Raw genomic sequence first — 23,017 nt, 5'->3', positions numbered from 1 at the left:
CTTGGAGTCATATGTATAGAGATGATAGTTAAACCCATGGTTGTTGTTGAGGTTGCCAAAATAATGTAGGAAAAGGTTACCAAAAGAAGCAGGCTAAGGACAGGACTTTGGGGAATAACCACACTTAGGAGACATGAAGTGAATGATGAGTTAATAAAAGAGACTGTGAAAAAGTGGTCAGACAAGTAAAAGGCAAATTAGGAAAGAACAGTGTTATGAAAATCCAGAGAATAGTTGTGAGTGATGAAGGTTGGTAATGAAGACCTGGCAACAACTTTGGAGCAGTTTCAGTGGAGTGATGAGATCAGAAGCCATATTGTAAAGGGTTGAGAAATGAGAGGAGAGGAAGTGGAAGCAATGAGTACGGACAAATTTTTCCAAGAAGTCTGGCTAAGAAAGGGAGGAATGATATGGAATGATAGTCTGAGGAGATATGGTTTAATTAAGATATTTTAAGAATGGGAGAGACTTAGATGTGTTTGAAGGCATTAGGGAAGGAACCAGTAGATAGAAGAGCTGAAGCTTTGAAAGAAAGAAAAGCAGTGATCAAGGATACAATTAGCTGGAGAAGACAAGAAAAGATAGACGTAAGCAAGTATAGAGAGGTTGACCTCAGCAAAGAAAATGGCTGCCTCTTTACCAAAGCCTAGGGGAAGGGAATAAAGGGTAAGAAATAGTGTTAAGGGGTTTTGAAATGAAGAAAAATGGGAGAAAAGGGACCCTCAATTTTTTTCAGCAAAGTAAGGGCAAAGTCCTCAGCTGAAAGGTGGATTGAGGTTGGGAGACTTATGAGGAGGGGGGAAAAAGTTTAGAAGAGCTTCTGTGGAGATCAAGATAGGGAATTAATTAGAGAGGACTACCTTGATGTAGTGAGGATCCAGCTAGGGTTGGATCACATCAATCTGTAATCAGTATGATTTAATTCCACTTGCACTCAGCAACTAGTAAGAGCAGAAGATGGTGGAAGCAATACAGAACTAAAGTCTGGCAAGAGATAAGTGGTGAAAGAACAAGGGTTAAGGGGTTTGAGAGCAGAGGATAGTGCAGAGTTGACATGGCTATTTATTTGGGTTAAGATTGGAGAGGGAAGAAAGTGAAGAAGTAATACTGAGGGGTTAGAGGTCTGGACTGGAGGTCTAGATGAAGACAAAGAATAGGTTTAGGAGGGGGTAAGGCATGTGGCAAAATGATTATCATCAGACAGGGGAACAACATTTTCGTCCTTCTCCTTTTCACCAACACATTTTTTTTTAAAGTTTATACCCGGTAATTACACTTCCTCACCACTCATTCAGTCTTAAAGCCTTTGTGATATGATTTCTGCCTCTTTTACTCTAATGAAATTGCTCTCTCAAAGGTCACCAATGACTTCTTTAATATAAAATCCAGTGACCTTTTCCCAGTCCTTATCCTCCTTAACTTTACTGTATCTCTTGACGTGGTTGACTGCCCCCTTTTTGTACTCTCTCCTGATGCTTCTTACTCTTTAACCACTCCTTCCTTGTCTTCTTCATTGACTCTTCTTCCTGTTCCTCACCTCTTAATGTTGGTGATCACCAAAGTTGTGTATTTTTAAATCTAAACTTTTTTCTTTACAATCTTATCCTGTTCCACAATTTTGACTTTCACCTCTACTGGGATACCTCCCAAAATCTCCATCATTAGCCCTGACCTCCTTCTCTACACTCCAGGTCCACATTGCCAACTCACTATCAGAGTTTTTCACCTGGATATTCTAATTTACCATATCTAGAACCAAAACAGCTATTCTTCATTCTGACTTCCCTATTTATGTCAAAAGAACCACTATTTACTCAATTCTGGCACTTGACCCTTCAGAGTGCTCTCTCTCCTCCCTCACCTTCCAGATCCAATCAGTTGTCAGTCCTACATAAGCTCTCACATTCATAGGCTCCTTTTTAGTGCCAGTTGTCCCTACTATAGCCCAGGCACTCATTTCAACTCACCAGGATTGCTTTGGGAGCCCCCTAACTTGTTTCCCCAGCTCTAGCTCTCCCCTTCTACTATAGCCTTAGTATTGAGAAACTGCTTCATTGTCCACTGATTTGATAATATCACTCCTGCATTCATATTCCTTCAATGGTCCCCCCTTCTTGCCCACCAAATAAAATCCCTTATTCCTTTGCCTGTCATTCAAACCCTTCCTTCCTTTCCAGTGTTATTTCCTTCAACTTCCAACCATATATTTTATGGTCTAACACAGACTAATCTCTACCCTTCAGAACCATTCTGTTTTGTGGATGCCAGAGATTTTATCAATGTCATTCCCAATGTCTGGAAAACCTATCCCAAACCCAGCTCTATCCATAAGCACATACTACTGTATTCTTACAGGGTCTAGTTTAGTTATTTGAAGTGAGATTTTGATACCATGAATTCTTAGTAAAACTAAAAAGGAAAATATATTACCAATCACCTGAGGATGTGATGCTTTACTTTCAATTATCAATGCCATGATTTGGGAAGAGATGGCTTTTATAATAACATTCCTATAGATGATATGGATTAGATACCTTTAATTCCAAATTTTCTTCAAGATATGGCTGCCATGACTACTCCTCCCTGAAACCTTCCCTAATTCCTCCTCCTTGACTTAGAAATTACTTTTCCTTATTCAGACCTTGCATAAGTACCTGGTACATGGTACTTCTTTTATGCACTTAAAATTTGTGCCACCTCATATTAAATATAAGCTCCATGAGGTAAGGACAATGTTTCACTTTATACTGATCCCCAAGGCTAGCTCAGGGGTCCTTAAAGAATAGGAGCTTAATAAGTGTTTATTGAAAGGCAGCATGGTATAGTAGATAGAGCAGTGGAATTGGAACCAGGAAGACCTGTATTCAAACCCCACCTTACACACTTAGGAACTATGTGAGCAAGTGTGTTAGCTTGTCTAAGGCTCAGTTTCCATAGCTGTAATATGTGGTAAACACCAATGCCTAGAATGTGTCCTACTGCTAGGATTATTGTGCAGCTCAAAGGAGATGATATGATTTTAAAAAACACCTTAGCAGACTTAGCAAGGCACTTAGTAAGGCTTTTCTTTAAAAAAAGCACCACATGTAAAACTCAGCTGTAATTGTTCAATTTACTCTGGGGAGTGAAGTAAATTATTTACACAGTCCAGTAGTTCTCAACAGAGACATTTTGCATGCAATAAAATTTTATAAGTGAAATTGTTAAGTTTTGAAAATTTGGAATTAAAGTGATCTCATCCATATCATCTATAAAAATGTTATTATAGGGACGGCTAGGTGGCGCAGTGAATGGAGCAATGGCTCTAGCGTCAGAAGGACCTGAGTTCTGATCCAGCCTCAGACACTTAACACAAAAACTAGCCATGTGACCTTTGGCAAGTCACTTAACCCCAATTGCCCTCCAAAAAAAAAAATAATGGTATTATAAAAGCCATCTCTCCCAAAATCATGGCTTTGATCATTGAAAGTAAAGCATCATATCCCCAGGTGGTTTGTCATGTATTTTCCTTTTCAGTTTTACTAAGAATATATGGTATAAAGATCTCACTTCAAATAACTAAACTAAACTCTGTAAGTATACTTGAAAATAACCTGCTGTTCTGAAATGCTGTGCTAAAACTCCTCTGAGGGCATCTGTACAGAAAGACTTGATCTCGCCTTCTACATTGTGCAGTATTGGGCAGAGAGTCAAGAAAACCTGACTATAAATCCTGTCTCAGACACTAACCAGCTGTGTGACCCTGGGCAAGTCACAGACCTTTCTCAGCTCTGGTGTGACCATCTGCAAGTTAGAGACAATCAATGTATCAAATGAGATAAGAATAATTAATAATAATAATAATAGCTGCTAACATTTATATAGTACCCACTATGTGCCAGGCATTAGGCTTAAGTGCTACACAGTTATGATCTCATTTGATCCTTGCAACAACCATGTGAGATAGTGCTGTTATCATCATCATCCCCATTTTTCAGGTGAGGAAACTGAGGCAAGTGATTAAATGACTCGCTTAGGGTCACACAGCTAGTTAAGTGCCTGAGGGCAGAACTGAACTTGGGTCTTCATGATTCCAGATCCAGCCTTCTGAGCACCACAGCACCACCTAGTGAAGTGCTTTGCAAAGCTTTTGCTGTTCAGTTCTTTTTCAGTTGTGTCTGACTTCTCTTGGCAGAGATACTGGTTTGCCATTTCCTTCTCCAGATGAGGAGTTTAGTAAGGCTTTTTGTTTTTTTTATCTTATAGATGAGGAAACTGAGGCAAACAGGGCTAAGTGACATGATCAAGGTCACACATCTTAAAGTACTATATAAATACTAGCTATTATTATTAAATTAAGATCTGGCAGTGGTCTCTGAAGTTATCCAGTCCTAACACCCACATTTTACAGAGTACAAATGGACCCAGAGAAGCAAAGTGACTTGCTCATGGTTACAGGGAATAAAGAAACTAATCTATAATTCCAGCCCAGGTCCTCTGACTCCGAAGCCCATGTTCCTTCTGTAGTTTATAGCACCTTTAGCAGCATCCCTGAGCAGTTATAAGTAAATCAGATTTTGAAAAGTTGTCAACTTTTAGAAATCGCTGTGCCAAAGAACCTTTGGCTTACCTGATTTTATAAAATAATCTTGTTGTAAAAGGAGTTAAATCCTCTAAATTAAAAATTCATGAGGTTTTTTAAAGTAAGGTACACGTGGTTCTTTTTGGTTTTTTTTTGTTATGAATAATAAGGTAGGAAAAAATGAAAATCCCGATTTAGTTTTTAACATACCTCTAGAACTCCTGATGCTCTGCGATGAAACAAGTGTGTGACCTTTCTCTTCTGAAGAGGGGCTCAGAACCTGCCAGATATCACTAATGAAGATCAATGACTCTCGTTTTCATCGTCCAATTTGTTTATGTCACAAAATGATCACACGTTTTAGCCCATCTGAGATTCTGGGTGAAGGAAGACTGTGGCTGACAGTTTTGAAAACATATTGAGAAGCAGGATAAAGCTATAACCCCAGAATGGCTTCTTATACAGTATTGCCAGTCCTGAAAATATCAAAAGAATCAGTGGGCTAATAATTCTGTATCCAGAGACCAGGTTAGAAGGTTTCTCAATTTCATTCTGTAGAGCCTCTTTGTTTACTGCATTAATGACCATCTTTACTACTGGAAAATTCTATATCATTTATATGGATATATATTGTCATCCCTGGCAAGATCCCAAAATGTTGGGGAGGGGGGCAGAAGCTAGGATTTAAGTGTTCTCTTTAATAAGTATATACACATTATTATTCCCACTGAGTTCTCTTCCCATCCAAATTTTAAGAGAAGCTAAAATTGCTATAAGGTCACATGAAGGAGAAATCAATAACAGCTCTTTTGAAGAAGGGGAGAAGGAAGAACCAAGGAAGGTTCCATGGAGGAAGTATATGCAAGAGGTTTTAAAGGATGGAGAGGATTTCAACAGATAAATAGAAAACAGTATAGTCAATAGAACAATGAGGGAGAGAAGGAAATCTAAGAGTTAAGTCTCACTTTAATATTAACTAGCATATGACCTGAAGAAAGTCATATATATATATACAGAGTTTTATATGTTATATATATATAACATATATGAATGTATATATACATAGATGTATATAAAATTTTAAGTACAATAATAAGCCAAGTAGAAAATGAAGAGGGCAGAAATTTGGATAGATTTGCCAATTTAATTTTGCCAGCAAGCAAAGCATTTCCAAAATGGCAAGCAAATTGCAGCCATGTCCCTACAGAGTGAGAGAGAGAGAGAATGGGAGCGAAGAAAAGGGTTTCTCAGATTAATGCATGAACATCTGCATCTACAGCTCATTCTCCTAGGTAGTATGAATAATGGATGGGCTAAAAAGCAAAATGCACAATAATGTTCTTTTATTAATGAAATGAAGATTTTTTTTGATGGCTAGCAATAAATTAAGAGGAAGCAAAAAAAGAAAAAACTCACTATTTGCTTCTGAAAAATGCAGTTACTTAAATCCAATAATTACTGACATGACAGAAAACATTGCCTCATAACTAAAAGGATGCTCTTCCCACTGAAAATCTTGCCTGCATCCCAGAGCAGAAGTGCTTATGGCCTGAAGGCTGAGAATTACGATTTTTGCTAAGAGAAAAGATTATCGAGGTGTGTAGTAGATAATATGATGATGTTAATAATTATTATAATTTCACAGCAGAAAGAGACCTTAGAGATCTTTTGGTCCAAGCCTCTCATTTTATAAAAGAGTAAATTGAGGCCCAGAAAGGATTAAGTGACTTGCCAAGACCACACAGGCCATGAGTGGTACAGTAACCTTTTCCTGATTTGGTCTAGTACTTTTTCTGAAGGAATCAAGTTTAAAATGGTAGGTGCTGAAGAAATGTCTGCTAAGCCAGATCACAAAGAAACATAGTTAAAACATATCCTATCTTGTGTTTTACTCCTACCCAAATACTTTCCTTACTTGGGCAGAAGGGGGAAATTAGACCTAGAGAGAGGCAATTCCTCTATAAATTAGACTCTTAGAGAATTGCCTGGTGGCACTAAGACATTAAGTGGCTTGCCCAGAGTCACATAGCTAGTATACATCAGAAGCAGGATTTTTAAACTTAATACTCCAAGGTCCACCCTCTCTGTATTACATGACTTCCTCTTTCCCCCTCTGTACTAGGTAGGTATACAGTACATATAGATGTATTATGTGTGTGAATAAGATTTTCAAGTGTACTGAAAGATTCCAGAATAGTTTGTGTAGAGTATCCAAGACACCAGAAAGTTAAATGTTGATTACCAGAGAGTAACTACAGTTTCTCAGTAGTCCATTGATTAAGAAAACAACTACTGGTACATGTCCAATAAAGTCCTCTAGAGCCTTGTCATGGTACAGAGGTGACCCTGGATTCTCAAAAGTTACACCATAGGGGTGCAAGCTCCAGCAGTATCTACCCATCTGGAAGGGATTCAAGGTCAAAACCAAGAACAGACTACATGTTGTTACCCAGGGACCAAATTAGTTAAATTTGAAGAAGTTCATCATTTTGTTGGCTGTAGAGTGATTAATTTTTCTACCATACTTAGCCAGTGTACTAAGGCCCTAGGGGTTGTGATTTGCTTCTACAATCCAACAGAATCACACATCCTTAAAGCCTGATGTGCTATGCTAAGTTCTGAGAGAATCACAGAGATAAGATGGTTTTCTGACCTCAAGAAGTTTACAACCTACTAGAGGGTAGTGGAGTGGGGATGAGACACACAAATAACTATTAAACGAATTAGAAATGAGGAAACTGAATTAAGTTAGGTCCCAATTAGTAAAAATAATGCATCCCACAAAGTAACCATTGCATGTATTTGAATTCCCGCTATCTAAAGTTATAATTATGTAAAATATGATTACTGGTTCCAATCCAATTGAAAAATCAATAGAGCAGTGAGGGAGAGAAGGAAATCTAAGAGTTAAGTCTCACTTTAATATTAACTAGCCATATGACCTGGAGGAAGTCCCTTTAACATCTCTGGATCTCAGTTTTCTTGTTTATAATGCTAAAATAATAATATAGAATTTGCCCTAACTCCATCACAAGGTTATTAGGAGGATGTACGAAGCTGTAGTTGTGTGACCTTGGCAAACCAATTACTTTATCCGTACCTTAGTTCCTTCATCTGTAAAATGAGGGAATGGGACCAGATGCTTTCTAAGATTCCTTCTACCTCCAAATCTATCTCCTGCATATATAACTATGTTCTTCAAAATGTTATGTGTCATAAAATGCAAGACATGAATCTGATACAAAATTCATTGTAACAATATAGGTCTTCAGCCGATTACATTTCAGCAATTATTATGCAGATCTCCTGGTGATATAACAAGTATCATGAAAAAACTGCCTTTTGAATTATTTTCAAAGTAAATTTTCATTTCTCTAAGAAATCCACTAGTGTTGGTGAATCCACCAAGGTGCTAAAATATTATGTTGTTATCCTTCAGTTTTCATGTTAGCTTTATTTTCCACCAGACAGCCACTTACTCATTTCTTATGTTGGAGTAGGTTTTTTTTTTTTCTGTGTGACACAGCCATATTATTCCCCATAATATTTTACATCAAATATATATTCTGGATAATGGGCAGTTAAGTGGCACAGTGGATAGAATGCCATGCCTGAAGTCAAGAAGACTCATCTTCTTGAGTTCAAATATGGCATCAGACATTTCCTAGCTGTGTGACCCTGGACAAGTCACTTAATCCTGTTTGCCTTAGTTCCTCATTTGTAAAATGAGCTGGAGAAGGAAATGACAAACCACTCCAGGATCTCTGCCAGGAAAACCTCAAATGGAGTCACCAAGAGTCAGACATGACTGAAACAACTGAACAACAATATTTCTGTTTAATGGGTTTTATTGACCTGTTATTATGGCTCTATCTTAGGACGTCATATAGCTAATGCTATTACAGACTTATTTTAAAATAGCAAAATTAAAGTTTCATTTAGGTAACAGTAGTAAACTCTGATTCCCAAGAGTTTCTCATGTTTACTTTCTCTTAGTTGAGAATTAGCACTGAAATGTGATCACACAAGCTCAAGATTTATACTTTCAGAAGCCTTATAAAAAAATTCTTTAAGAAGATTTCAGGTCCCCTTGTGAATTATTAATGATGCCATAAATTACTAAAGAAATGTATGATAAATCTCTTGCATAACCCATTCATTTAGTTCTTATGCACCAATAAACCTTTCAACCAAGTAATACTTCAATGGATCTATGATATAATTGATATGGGTCACACCTACAGTGGTACAAATTGAGATCCATGCCTGTTTTCTCATCCTGTCTGACTCTTGTCCATGTATTCCCATAAATTCTCTACAGGCATCCATCTAGTACTTTGGGTGCCTTTTGGCATCTCTTGACATCCTGTGGTAAATAATACAGCAGACCGACTGTCCATCAATTAGCCCTCAATCTTGATATTTATACATAACCATCCTGCCTCCTTCTGTGATCATAAATCTCCTGCATCATGGTCCTTTGGGCTGCTTTGAATGTGCAATCTATCATTTATAATATGTTGTAGTATTCACACCCACTAGGTATCTTTACATGGCCATTAGAGTGAACCTCAGTTTTGATCTCTCAAAGATTGTGATAATCCGTGACTCACTACTACATAGCATCACCAGAAGAATGTTGCTGTTAAAAGAAATGTAATTTTGTTTCAGGGACAAGCTGTGATTTATTGTCACAGAAGTATATAGAATAGTATATAGACAAATATATAGTATGTATACTATATAACATAGTGGATTCGATAAAGAGTGTTAGATTAGGAATCAGATGACCTAAATTTGAATCCTACTGCAATTGCCTCCTACCTCTATAGCCCTTAGCCAAGTCACGAAACATTTGTGAGTCTGGTTTTCATATGGAAAGGAGGGAACTCGATGACCTCTGAAGGGTCTTCCAGCTCTATGATCCTTTGATTTGATTAAAGCACTGTGTCTTTTCCAAAATGGAAGCTCTACCCACTCTCCTTCCTCCAGATTCTGGATTTGGTGCATTGTCCATTCAACATATATATAGGCTATCCATCCAACTATTTACCAAGGCTAGAGCTAGATTATAAGTACTCATCAATTACTCAATTCTACTAAGAAACTGAAAAAAATGTAATTTTATTAAACAATATAAAGTATTAATTAAATACCAAGTAAATAACTTCTGCAGGGACACAGAAATGGAGGGAATTTATGCACTCCATTTCTGTATAGCCCAAGTCAGAAAAATGGGGGAGGGGGAGAAGAGAAAGAGAGGGGGAGGGAGGGGGGACGGAGAGGGAGAGAAAGACAAAGAGGGAGGGAGGGAAGGTGGAAGGGAGGGGGGAGAGAGAGAGGGAGGGGGGAAGATGGATGTGTGTGCCTTAGATATTTTTTTTGCTGGGAGATCCAGAATTTAAATGATTTTGCCTCAATTATTGGCTGCAGTGCAGATGCCCAGTGTGGTTATAGTTTAATGGATTTCTGGGAAAATGCCTTGAAGCGAGTTCCGTTAAATATCTGGCATGATAGTACTTTTAGGGATTCATTTCGCCAGGGCATGTACTACTATTTTCTTCGTTTCCTCCTATTTTCTGTGTTCTGAAGGACCCATGAAAGAATGTTCAACTATAAAAGAAAATGAGTATAGCATATATTTTAAAAGCCATTTTACTGTATAAATAGATGAAATCTTAAATGTGTAACCAACTTCTTGGGTCCATTGAGTGAGCAGAAATACATAGCCCAATTATGTATTTATGATAGTGCCTTGGTCCAGTAGCCATGTCAAGACTTAAAGTAACATAGAAGACTGAATGTGACAGCATCTGAAACTCAGATTCTCATTTATTCAGATGGTTATTAAGTACCTTCTATGTACTTATGTACCTACTGCTTTATGATGAGTGGGCACATGACAACATATTTCAACCAATATTCATAAATAACCTATTATGAGTGAGGCATTAAGGTGCCTAGAACATAATGCCTACCCTTGAGGACTTTACAGCCTAGTGTAGGTATAAGACTTACACATAGATTAAAATAATACAGACTAGACCATGCAGGGGCAGCAGGATGGTGCAGTAAATAAAACACAGACCCTGGAGTCAGGAGAACCAGAGTTCAAATCTGAACATTTACTAGCTGTGTGACCCTGGTCAGGGCACTAACATCTGTAAAATGAGCTGGTGAAGGAGATGGCAAACTAGTCTAAGATCTTTGCCAGGAAAACTTCACATGGGGTCCCAGAGCACAACTGAAACAACTCGATTTTTTTGTATGAGCTGTTTGTCTGTAGACAGCTCGTTGGTGCAATGGATAGAGCACTCATTGGGCCTGGTGTCCAAAAGGCCTGAGTTCAAATCCAACCTCAGACTCCTACTAGCTGTATGACCCTGGGCAAGTCATTTAGTCTCTCTTTGCCTCAGTTTCCTCAACTGTAAAGTGGGAATAATCACAGTGCCTTCTTCCTAAGATTGCTGTTCATGTGAGATGATATTTGTCAAGTTGTTAGCACAGGGCCTTGCATGTACTAGGTCATATATAAATGCTTATTCCTTTACCCACATTTACGTGCTATAAAATTAGATGCAAAGATCATTTTGGAGCCGGGAAGAACTTATTGTTGAGTTAGCATTTGAGCAAGGTCTCAAATTCAATTCAACGAATTTGTTAAAAACTTAGTAGAACTAGAAGTAATACTGAGAAGTTGTGTTGTAGTTGATAGAGAGCTAGCCTCAGAACCAGGAAAACCTGGATTCAGGTCTTTCCCCTGACAGGTACTGTCTGTTCAGTGACTCTGGGACAGTCACAACCCCCAAGTGCTCCAGGAGTTTTCCTAGGACTGTGGAAAAAGGTACCAGCCTGATGTTAGTTGAAGGAGTTTTCTTATCTTAGACTTCCCAGTAGCAATGATATTGGAGGTCTTAGACTCTATCCTTCCCTCTGTGTGCTAGGCCCTCAGGCTACAAGTTAGAAAGCCTTGCCTTCAGGGAGCTCATATACTAGAACAGATAACTATAACAGACATGGGGAGACAAGGGACTCAAGCAACAGAAAGGGATGTGGAGCATATACAGAGGATAACTGTTTTGGCTAAAGCACAGAGTCTTAACCTGAACTCTGTAAAAAAAAAAAAATCAGATGAATAAATGAATGAATAAACAGATAACTAGATAACCACATTTCATATTATTGGCTTTATTTGTAATCTCATAGATTTTCTTTTATAAAACATTATTGTGAGAAAGTGTTCATAGTCTTTACCAGATTGAATAGGTCCATGGAACACACGAGTATTACATACACACACACACACACATGTTTTAGAACCTGTGGGATAGAGTGAGATAAACCAGGAAAGGTGAATTACAGCCCCGTTGTGTACAAAGAATAATGTCAGACTTAGGAGTTTGGACTTTATTTTGGTAGTCAGCAGAAATGAGGGAAAAGGCATTGAAGATTATGCAGTCAATGATAAGCAAGCATGTTCAGAGCACTGTGAATATCACAGTCCTCTTGAGAGTAGAGAAGATTCACATTCACAAGATAAGACTGGAAAAAGTAGGTTTTGGCCAAATAGTGTAGGGTATTGAGTGATTAAGGAGTTTGGACTTTATCTTATAAATAATGGTGAGCCATTAACAAACTTTTAGCAGAAGGACATGACAGGATTAATCGATCAGCTAGAATTTATAAAGGGCCTACTATGTGCCAGGTATTATGTATCTAGGGATACAAAAAAGGCAAAAAAAAAAAAAAAACCAAGCAAGGGGGAAAAATGTCTCTGCTCCCAAGAGCTCAGTATAATGGAGGAGACAACAAGCAAACAACATATACACAAGCTAAAAATGAAAGTTTCCGAGGGAAGGTATTAAGATTAAGGAGAACTGGGAAGGACTTCTTGCATAAGGTGGGATTTTAGCTGAAACCTGAAGAAAGTCAGAGAAGCTGGGAAGCAGGGAGGAGGAGTGAGAGGGTTCCCGCATGGAACTATGAAAACAGTCAGGAGGTGGCATGTCTAGTTCAAATAACAGTAAGGCAGCTGATATCACTAGATTTCAGAGCATCTGGAGGTAAGGGGTAAGAAAACTGGACAAGTAGGAGGAAGTCGGGAGAAAATGGGGGTTTCAGCTAGGGTAGTGGTAGTAAAGGGATGAGAAGAGGACAGATGTGGAAGATGTTGACAGAACTAGTAAACTAAGGAAAGATAGACTCTTGGTTCTGTCGCCTGCTAGTTGTGTAATTTTAAATCAACAGCTTAACCTAGAGATGAAAAAATTGGCAAAATTCCCAGTGCACAGAACCAGATTAAGTGAGAAATGTTTAACAAAATAAAATATTTAACTACAACATACATAATGTTAATTTGAGGTTTTCAAAATCACAGGGACTCCTTTCTATTTGAATTTGGCACCATTGGATTAACAACTCTTTGGGCCTCACTTCCTTATCTCTAAAATTAACAGATTAGACCAGATAATCTTTAAGGGATTTTGCAGCTGAATAACTCTGACATCAAAAAGATAACAATCAAGATTCTATTTTCAGTCACATAGGATCATCACACAACTTTGAAGCTTAAAAATAAAGGAAGGGAGGAAACCTAGAAGCTGAATTGTAAGTCTCAGAAAAGTTAAAAGGATGGGAAATGGAATGAACAAAATTCAGTGTGAAGGAACTATCTACTATCTTTTTCCAGTGTTGAGCATTACTCTTAAAGCACTGGAAAGAGAGATCCCCTTATGGGGTTAAAGAAACAAGAATAACTCAAGGAGAAATTCAACTTTAAACCTAGCAGGGCCATTGCCTCAAGCAAACTTAATTGCTCTAAAGTTGAGGAGTGCTAAACAGTTGCAGGCCCCTAAAGCCTGGCAGTCAGTGTCAGGGGCTGAGGGGATGGGAATTTACTTCTATAGGTAAAGCTGGGTAGGATGGGGGAGAGAGATTCAAGGACTTTCAGTGTTTAGAAAATCCAGGGAAAATAAAGGTGATGTCAGGAAAGTGGTCATGACTGTGACTTTAAAAAAAGTACTTTCAGATATTTTTAAAAGCTGAAATGCTTCCCCTATTTCTTTCTTACTGTTTGCCTAGCCTATTTTAGCTCTTCCATTTGGTATTTCCATCTACTTATGTTTTAAATTCCATTCTGTGCCTAGTTTTAAAGCAAAAGATCAGTACTCAGTTTTTATGGCAGTGTGTGCGTTTTTTTTTTTCTTTCTTTCTCCAGAAGGTTTAAGTAGAAATATTTTAATTACCAAGAGGAGAGTGTGTCTGACTTTGGGATTAACTGCAGGATGATCGTTATGGGATTCAGACTAAATAGACCTCTATTTCTTGGGAACACTTAGGATATATACATCCAGTAGGTTTTAAATAAGAGGAATTTTGTCTTACAGTAACAAAAAAATGATATAAAGTCAGTAGGCATAAGATCAAGAAATATATGAGGGCCCAACCAAATGTAGCAAAGGAATCAAAAGTAAACATCACTGTGTTAACGCTCTGGCCCTGTTATTTGGAAACGAGACATGACTTATTAAAGTTTATCTTCCTCATTGATTCCTAACAATGTTATACAGAGCCTAGATAGGGAAAAAAGGAGTAACTCAGCCTAACTAATCCATTTGCTCTACTCGTTCTACACACTGTCTCCCTTTCTCTCTTTATTACTTCATTTGGGGGCTTTGATTGCCCTATTTTAGATCTTAGATTGCAGTAATGCTATTCTGCCGTTGTATGAGGGATTTAGTCCTCACTTTGTTCTCAGAACCAGTCTGGCTATAAATTTATCTCTGTTCTTTGAAGAAGTTAACAGTAAATTTTCAAGAGGAAAAATGGTGGCATATATCCCAGTAGAGGAAAAATAATCTTCTGAAAGCAGAATAACCTCTAGGCTACAACCTTTTTTTTTTTTAAAGGACTTTCATGGGAGGAAACTTTCAACTTTTATGTGTATTTGATATTTTTCTTTGGTCTTTTTACTTGCTCTTCTCTATCTGTTTAAGCTTTCTTTGTGAGACTCTGCCTCCCCTTCCCACACCTGTTAAATCTCTTGTGAAGTCATAAGGTTCCAATTCTGATGTCATAGCCACTTCCAGGGCTGGAGCCAATTATCATACAACATAAGTTTATAACTTGGTAGTAGGTTCAAGTAGGAGAAGGATGACTGGGAGAGCCAGGATGTTCAAAGCTATGTAATTCGACAGAGGCCTTCCAAAATGGAAAAATCGATCATATAATTTGTAGGTGGAATCAGTGGGGGTGGTCCCACTTCAAGCAAGAATTAGCCTCATTAATATTAAACCAATCCTAATCAGATTCACTGGTCCTTCTCAATAGCTAAACCGAAAAGAAAAAAAGCCAAATCATTTAGCTTGAGGCACAGGGGTAAAGGAGTTGGAGGAGGAGCTCCAGTCTCAGCCGCCATGTCTGATGGTTTCATCACCTTTCATCTTGACCAGCGAGAATGTTGATGAACACACCCTACACCAGCCTACCTTAGGTCACATCACACCGACAGCCCTACAGCTAGAGTTTGTCAGAAACTCTCAGACTAGACTACGTGGGGCAGAGGTTAATCTGTATGTAGCTGAGTTGAAATCTGAAGCTCAGATTGTATGGAACTAATGTCCCCCAGAAGTTAAGCATATGGCATCCATCCATGCTGCACACACGTGATGATGCCCTGGCTGCTTCTTCAGTCCCCAGGATCTGTGTTTTTATAAGTTGTGAAGCAGCATGACCTGCTTTGTCAACCAGACTGAATGAAAATGGACAGGTTCACGAGGCCTGCATATTCTCCCCTATCTCTCACACGATTCCAAAAGGGGGATGGTTTGCATTCATTTTGAACTTCACCCGGCCTAATTTTATTCTTTCTCATTTTATGCCCCTGCCAGACCACCGCTCTTGATAAGGAGAGGCAGGTTTTCCGACGAAGACGCAACCAGGATGTGAGGAGCCGGTATAAGGCCCAGCAAGCTCCCCCTGAACTCAACTCTGAATCGGAAGACTATTCACCAAGTTCATCGGAGACTGTTCGCTCACCTAACTCGCCCTTTTAATAAAAAAAAAAAAATCCTTTTACAAAAATCACAGCCCTCACTTAACCCTTTGAGACTCTTAAATTCTCCAAACTTGTGTGAAACAGTTTCATCTGATCTATCTGGCACTAAAATGTTTGAATGACAGAAAAGAAAGTGTGCTTATGGTAACTTTGAACCCATTTCCTTATGATGAATGAGATGATACATGTTCTTTGTTGAGGTGGCAACTTGCTGCTAATAGGATCCTCAAAGGGTTAAGTCTATTTTGCGATTACTTTTTTTTTTCCTTTTAAAGATAGAAGCAATGAATGTTTTCATCAGCCAAGCTAGGATCTGCAGTATGTCCTTATAGCACATGTTAACCCTCTGAGTGCATCGATTTCTTTAACATTGGAAGCCCTTGTTAGGGAATTATTCAGGCCTTTTTGACTTACACGCTCATGTTTCTGTGCTGCTGATCTGGATAGATAGGGTGATGCAGAGTCCATGTCCACAATGTAATCTGCTCCCTCCTCTTTGTGGGTTTATAAATGGTGGCTTACTAACATGGGTGGGTGTAAGAAACAAAAAAACTCCTCTTAGAAAAGTAAATGGATTCATCGTAGCTATTAATGTCGGTCCGAGTGGGGTCTGGCTCCTAGAATGGAGGGAATTGGGTTCACGTCAGGGGAAATAGGTGGTGCTCAACCCCAAGTCTACTTATGATGGTGTGCTGATGCCCCTGTAAATGCTGCTTCCACATCATCCGCTGCTAGTGCCAATGTAGACTCTCGGGAACCGTTCTATCCCATCTTTATCTTAGTGTGTGAGGATCTAATCAGTATCACATTTTTTTTCTACAAAAAATAAAAAAAAAACACAGAAAGTACTGGTAGAAAAAAAAGCAATAACCTTGCCAGTTTCTTTGGAGCACTGGAATTTCCAGCACAAAGATGGAAAATAATGCAGTTCTCCCGCACTTTGGGTTCTTCCTGCTCTGAGATGTATATATAAGACCAATATATAGGGGAAGTAGGAGAAAGGGAGGGAGGGTCTTGCCTTCTTCGCAAGACAATAGTGAAGATTAGCTGAAGGGGAGGAAAAAAGTAGAAAGATGATTCTGAATTTTCTTTAAAAAGAGAAAGAATAAAAATGCTTTTTTAACCAAAAATATTGGTGATACTATTTAAACCACATGCATTGCTTTAGACTACCTACCTAGGCTCTCCCTGGTAACACATCTAGGAAGACTTAGATAGGAGGCTTGTTGAGGGCATAACAACCATTGCCAGCTATGGCTTCCTGGCATACCTGATGGCAATGTTCACATCCAGAAATGTTTTCTTTTCTCTTTCCCCCCCATTTGTTTCCCTGAGCCTACGTCAATTCTTGTCTAAGGCCTGTGTTTTTCACTTCAATTAGCAAATGCATTCCTCTCACCTTGTGTCTCTAGTGAATTTCCAGTAGAGTACATGATCTTTGAGAAAGGAGACCTCATACTTCTCTGGCTCAATTAAGATGAATCGCTACAATATTCAAAGGAAAACAAAGCATTGTTTGCTTGGAGGCAGGGGGCATAGACTTATACCAAATGACCTCCTAAGGTAGTCTTCAGCTCATATGTTTTGTAAAGAAAGAATCATATCTTTTAGGAAATTTGCATTGATTGATGCTACATTAATTGCTTTCCATGGTGTGGTTTTTTTTATGCTTTTCCCTCAAGGTTTTAAAAGATATTGTAATATCAGAAATTTTGTTCTGAATTTTGTGTTTGGCTTCTCTACTCTCAAGTCTTCTCCCCTCCCCCCAATAGATACTGATTTTTAAAGTATCCTTTTTAGTCTCTCATCCATGCCCCGTGGTCAGTACTTTAATATTTTTATATTTAAATTGCAGTGATTTTGGTGGTACTGTACTGTGTCCCAAGCATTTTACTCTCCCACTATTAACTTTGTTTAGTATGAGTCATCCTGACATATGTCGGCAATGTACACTTTACTGGGAATTTTTTTTCCTTTCAAGAGCCTGAGAGAGATCACAGTACATGTGATCACAAGCTAAAGTAAATGAGTTGTTACTGAGGAGTAAGTTCCCCTTTGTATTTTCAGAGCTCAGTTAAAGAATCCATGTTGGTGTGGTTCTGAGTAGATTAAAACCTTTGATTTGGATGAGAAAATTCTAAAATTAGAAATTACAGTACCTTTTCATTCAGTAGTCTAATTGGCAGTTGAGAACACAGATCTGGTGAGAAAGAACTGCCTTCTCTAGACCAATGAAGTAAGACACTTTTATAAATCTCAGAAGTAGTCATTTCAGTTGGCCTCTCCTAACACAAGAATAGGAAGAATCATATGGCCAAACAGCTGTCTGCTCTAGGATAAACGTGCTTTTCCTTTCCTCCTTGGGATCATTTGGTTTACAAATTCCATTTTGGGGGTTGGCACTAAATGTATTTCAACAGCATCCGGCGTGTAGAGTAGGTGAGTCACTCAGTCCAGCCTTTGTATCAACAAAGTCTGTGGGTCATTCCATAGGCTGCATGCAGCTCTGGTGCCTAAATCCAAACACTGCTGCTAGACAGGACATCCCAGATATCTGATGCTATCAGGGACACCAGCACATCTCAATTCTATCTGAGTGACACATGCTAAATAAACTGTGGAAGAAAAGGTACACAATTTATCGAGAAGGAATATTGAAGAATCCCACAGAATGCAATTTTGGTTAGCATTTGTTTAGGTCCAGGGAGCCAGAAAGCAGAGCTGTACTCAGAGGGTTAACAGAAAAGCACAAAGCATGCCAATTACATTGGTATATGTAAACTGCTTCACTTCTTAGCCAGTTATTTGCTGATTTTGTTTCCAGAAAATTAATCCCTAGATGATTTTCCATTTGAAATAGCTATATGTTGTTCTTCTGCAAGGAATTTCTGTAACCAAATTGATCTTCCTTTTTGTTGCACCAATCAGAGAAATCCAATATACCATTATCACAGTGTAAGTCTGTAGTTAAGAATTGGAATTCGAGCTCTATCAGTGATTCCAGATCCTTTTTCCTAAGTCCTTGATAATCATTTATGGCGGTGATGTAGATGACTGAAGCCGTCTTCCCTTTTGAGCGCAGGAATAACAATATGACATTTTCAAGGGAGTTCTGAGATTCTGCTTTGTGGTTGAGTAGTATACTAGTTAAGGGAAAGCTGCTTTATTATGCGTCATGTAAATCATCTTTGTTGATGAGAACTGTTCATATTAATGAACACATACGTTTTCTTTTCTTTACATTGTAGCAGAAACCGTTTTACTTGTTAATAATCAACCAATATGTGATTTGCTTCAGACTGTTAGAGGGAAAAGTGAGATGCAAGTCTTTGAAAAATGTTATTGCTTTTTACAGTAGCCCTCATCTACTTTCCATGTGGTGCATTTAACTAAAATAAGCAACAACAACCCTGTGAATAAACTACTGAAAAAGCCTGGCGTCTTGTATTCAATGGGGCCCTCCACCACAGCCCGGTACGACAGTACAGTCGCGTGTGGTGGTTAGCCAACCTGTCAAGCACTGTTGAAATGAAAGCAATATATCCATGAATGAAAGGTAAATTGCAATCCTTTGCCCTCTGAGGCATATTTCAGCCAGGGAGGGGAACAAAAAGGAAAAAGAAAAAGAAAAATGGGCTCCGGGGGTCACAGTGCTACCATATGACCACAGGTCAAGTACATTAAATCACTGTTATTTGCTGGCCAATGGGCCACATTAGAAAATTGTATCCCCTGTATTGAGTTTAGATTGTGGTGAGGGAGATCTTTCTTAGCATTATTGTGGTGCCCGAGAGCCCTGCTCTAGTCAAGGGTCTGTCAGCATTTCCATTACAAAATCCTATTTTCAAAGGTTTTTAATATGACCATAAAAAATGTGCTCCCGGCTGAAACTTGGCATGTACTGCCTCAACCTGGGGGTGAAGGAAGGCTTGCTTTCTCACCTCCCTCCACCCAGCTCTCCCTGCAGAAAAGAGAATTCACTTTGGTCCTTTCCTGATGAAGATGTAGAAGGGCACCAAGAAAATCAGGCATGTTAGCTTGAGGGTGGATATTTATTTGCATAGGGTGGTGTTTTTTTTTAACCATAAATGAATCACTACCCAGGTTAGTTGGCATGTGCTATGGGTGACATGTTCTTTCTGTAATTTGTAAAATCATCTTTTAAGAAGATTTGGAACTGCTTGATTGACTTTGTTATTCATTCAAAGATTTGCAAGGACTTTGAATAGGCAAATCATAGGGTAGGGCTTTCCTTGGTGTTCTCAGCCCAATCCCTTTATGAATTAGCAAGAATCCACTCCAATAGGCCATCACTTTGCATGCAGTGATAGAGGGTCACACATATGCTTATTTAATAGTGGAGAATGGATTTGCACATTAAACTATACGAGTTTCATGGAACCATTTAATTCTGCTAGGCAAAAATGCTCATTAAAAGCACTCCTGTAATTGTTAGCTAAGGTAGAATGGAAATCCTAAAAGGAAGTATTTTTAACCTTTTAAAATACTTCCTCAAATACTGCACACTGAATGCTTAACCATTGCAAAGATGTTTTATGTTAGTTAACTTAAGCTTATATGTAAGAACATTCAGAATGGTTTCACCAAATTTGTCAGGAAAAAAAGACATTGGGGGTGCTTTTAACGAGGGCTTTTTTTTTTAATGGTACAAACATAAACTATCATCCAGTAACATTAAGGGTCATAAACTGGTGGGAAACAGGAAATTCAGTGTAGAGGCTTAGGATGCCTCTTGGAATTTCCTTGGTTGTAGTTCAGGATTGCAGCTACCATGACTGTTTTTCAGTGAGCTTCCAAATGGCAGGTGTTTTTAGCATGAAGTCTGCAATATCTTGGCCCACTGAGGCAATTAAGGGATCTAATTGCATCCTCCCCTGGAGGGAGGGGACAGCAGTCTTTAAAATTAAATTCTACCTGTAACTTTACTGGATTTTTTTCTCTCTTTTGGGGGAGGGGGGTATCAATATAATCAAGATCCTTAATGTTACTTGAATATAAAATTGTTTCATTTTACTGTGAACATAGTTTGTGTGTTTAAATAACATCTGTCCAGAAACCATCCCTGTTGGTATTAAAAGACGGTAATCTTAAAAAAAGTGATGAAAAGACACTACAGTGTCAGCTCATTCAAGTCTAATAAAGTATGGTAAGAAAAAGGTCTTGAATAGTTCCCAAGGGACAATTTTTCACTTGCCATTTACTCTAATCTTCGGTGTGTTCTCAGAAAAAAAAAATTGAAACTGGTCCAAGGTTAGCAACATCTTCTCTGTAACTTTTTTTTTATTTTATTAGGAAATTAATAATACCATTTTTCATTCTGACTGAAAGAAAATTATTAAAGGATTAGTTGAGTGTGAAATTAAGTAGTATTTTTCTCATGCATGCTAAAGAGGTATGCAAAGAGCTCACTGCATTCAAACAAGTCTCTGAATGGTTTCAATTCTGTGCAAGAAAAAAAATTAACTGTTTCCTTTGAAAATACTGAACTTAACAGTTGCTGGGTGGATCAGATGACAGAGGTTAATCTTTAATTTTCAGGAGACTAATGAAATAACTTTCAAATGATTTGTATCAATGATTAAAGCTGGAATGAGGTCCAATTTTTTCTAATCCCTCAGTTTATGCTAACAAATGTAGGTTAATGTGGAATGGAATCATCTGTGATATATTATGTTCATTTCTGAACTCAGCTTTTTTGATGTTGCTTGTTTTTATGTAAAACATGTTCTTTAAATTAATAAAAATAGTAGTACTTGGTGTATGAACCGCTACAAAATACCTTAGCTACAGTGTCCATCCTCAGTTTCTGTTGCCATCATAGTGAAAATTCAGTTTTCGTTCAGTTTGTAATCAACATAGCCCAGGAAGTAGTTTCCAGCTGCACACATGGGGAATTTTTTCCACATGAGGTTTTAAAAATTTGTCATGCAACCATTTTGCTGTTTTCCCACATATCCTATGTAGCAGAATGTTTGGTGGTCATCATTGAATTCTTTTTCATACATCCCACTGCCCCTACAACTTTCCTGCCTAGGACTGTGGCTTAGATAAACACAAGGAAATTAAATACCAGTCAACCCTTTGTTGCCCTCTTCATACTAATTCTCAGGAGAGATAGCATTGCCCTCTTGTCCACTAACCTGTAATTTGTTGACACAAGGACAGCAACTCCCCACTGGGCATCCCATGGTCGATGGTGAGAGAAAATTAGAGTAAACAGCTGAACCTGACGCAGCAGGCATATTCTTCTTTGTTGGCACAGATAGTTCCAAAGAGATTGGCAAGCCAGCCACCAGGGATGATGGAAGTCCTGACCCACACTAGCACCTCCACATGGGCTCATCATTCCCCAACTTGTATCTCTACCGCTGCTCCCATTTCCCAGGTGCTTAAGTCACCCTACTCTTTTGAAGACTTTTCCTAAATTGTTGCTAAGGTTTGAAGTCACAGCAGATCAATGCATTGTTGTTTTTAAAGAGATTTGCAATTCAACAAGTGATCTGCCCTGAGAGATTGGGGGTCTGTCAGAGAAACTTGAAGTCTGGAAGTCTAGGCTAAATGAGGCAAAAATAACAACAACAATAATAAAATAATGCCTAAACTCAATGCCTAATCTAACAGGAAGACAACATGTAGACAACTGTACAACTAAGATACATATAGAGAGAGAGGATAAACTGGAAATAATCCCAGAGAGAAGGCAGGCTAGGAAAGGCTTCTTGTAGAAGGTATGGTTTAAAGAGAGACTTGAAAGAAGCTGGGTAAGCTTGAAAGCGGAGATGAGAAAGGAGAGAGTTCCAAGTATGGAGGAAATGCCCAGAGCTGGGAGAAGGAGGGTTATGTACAAGGAACAGTCAGGAGGCCAGTGTCGGAGGCTCACAAACTGCTTGGAGGGGAGACTGGGAAGTGAGGAGGGCCAAACAGTGCAAAGCAATGGGCTTTGGCTCAACATCAAGGCTTAGCAAGGACTGTCCTCTGTCCCATTTGTAAAAATGATCATGATAAGGGGGGTGCCTAACTAATGGGGAAATAACGTGGGGTGATAACTCTAGGAAGAGGCGATGGGAGGGGGGAATCTCAGAGAATCTCAGATCGTTTTACAGACAAGGAATCTAAGACCCAGGTCCTTGCTTAATATCACACTATTTATTGACCACTGACACTGTTACTCAGTGTCAGCAGTGATTTGGATCCATGTCCCCCAGACTGGAGAAGTCAGGGTTCTTTTCACTAGGTCCCACTAACTCCCTGTATCTTTTTGGAGAGAGTTGGTATCTTTTAATGCACCTCTCTGTCCAGGATTCAGAAGAAGTAAAAACTGTAAGACCACATGTCTATGGTAGCCTTCAGTTTGCTCACCGGATAGCCAGTGTTCACCC

General features: G+C 38.7%; 1 protein-coding gene across 3 annotated transcripts in view; it reads left to right on the top strand.

Annotated features, from left to right (window-relative positions):
* The window catches only part of DCLK1 (doublecortin like kinase 1), a 435,938-nt gene extending 414,517 nt beyond the window's left edge, over nt 1-21,421 (top strand). For all 3 annotated transcript variants that reach the window (XM_069080369.1, XM_069080368.1, XM_069080370.1), the window contains one exon: nt 15,451-21,421. In XM_069080369.1, the coding sequence (XP_068936470.1) occupies nt 15,451-15,508 (58 nt within the window). In that variant the 3' untranslated portion in view covers nt 15,509-21,421. The remainder of the gene's footprint in view (nt 1-15,450) is intronic.
* The last annotated feature ends 1,596 nt before the right edge of the window (nt 21,422-23,017 follow it).

This window comes from Petaurus breviceps, unplaced genomic scaffold (assembly GCF_028583685.1).
Source record: "Petaurus breviceps papuanus isolate PSGF00001 unplaced genomic scaffold, PetGlider_PUasm1.0 91133, whole genome shotgun sequence".
Lineage (NCBI taxonomy): Eukaryota > Metazoa > Chordata > Mammalia > Diprotodontia > Petauridae > Petaurus > Petaurus breviceps.
The sequence above is the reverse complement of the archived record's forward strand: the minus strand, read 5'-3'. Positions and strand labels throughout refer to the sequence as shown.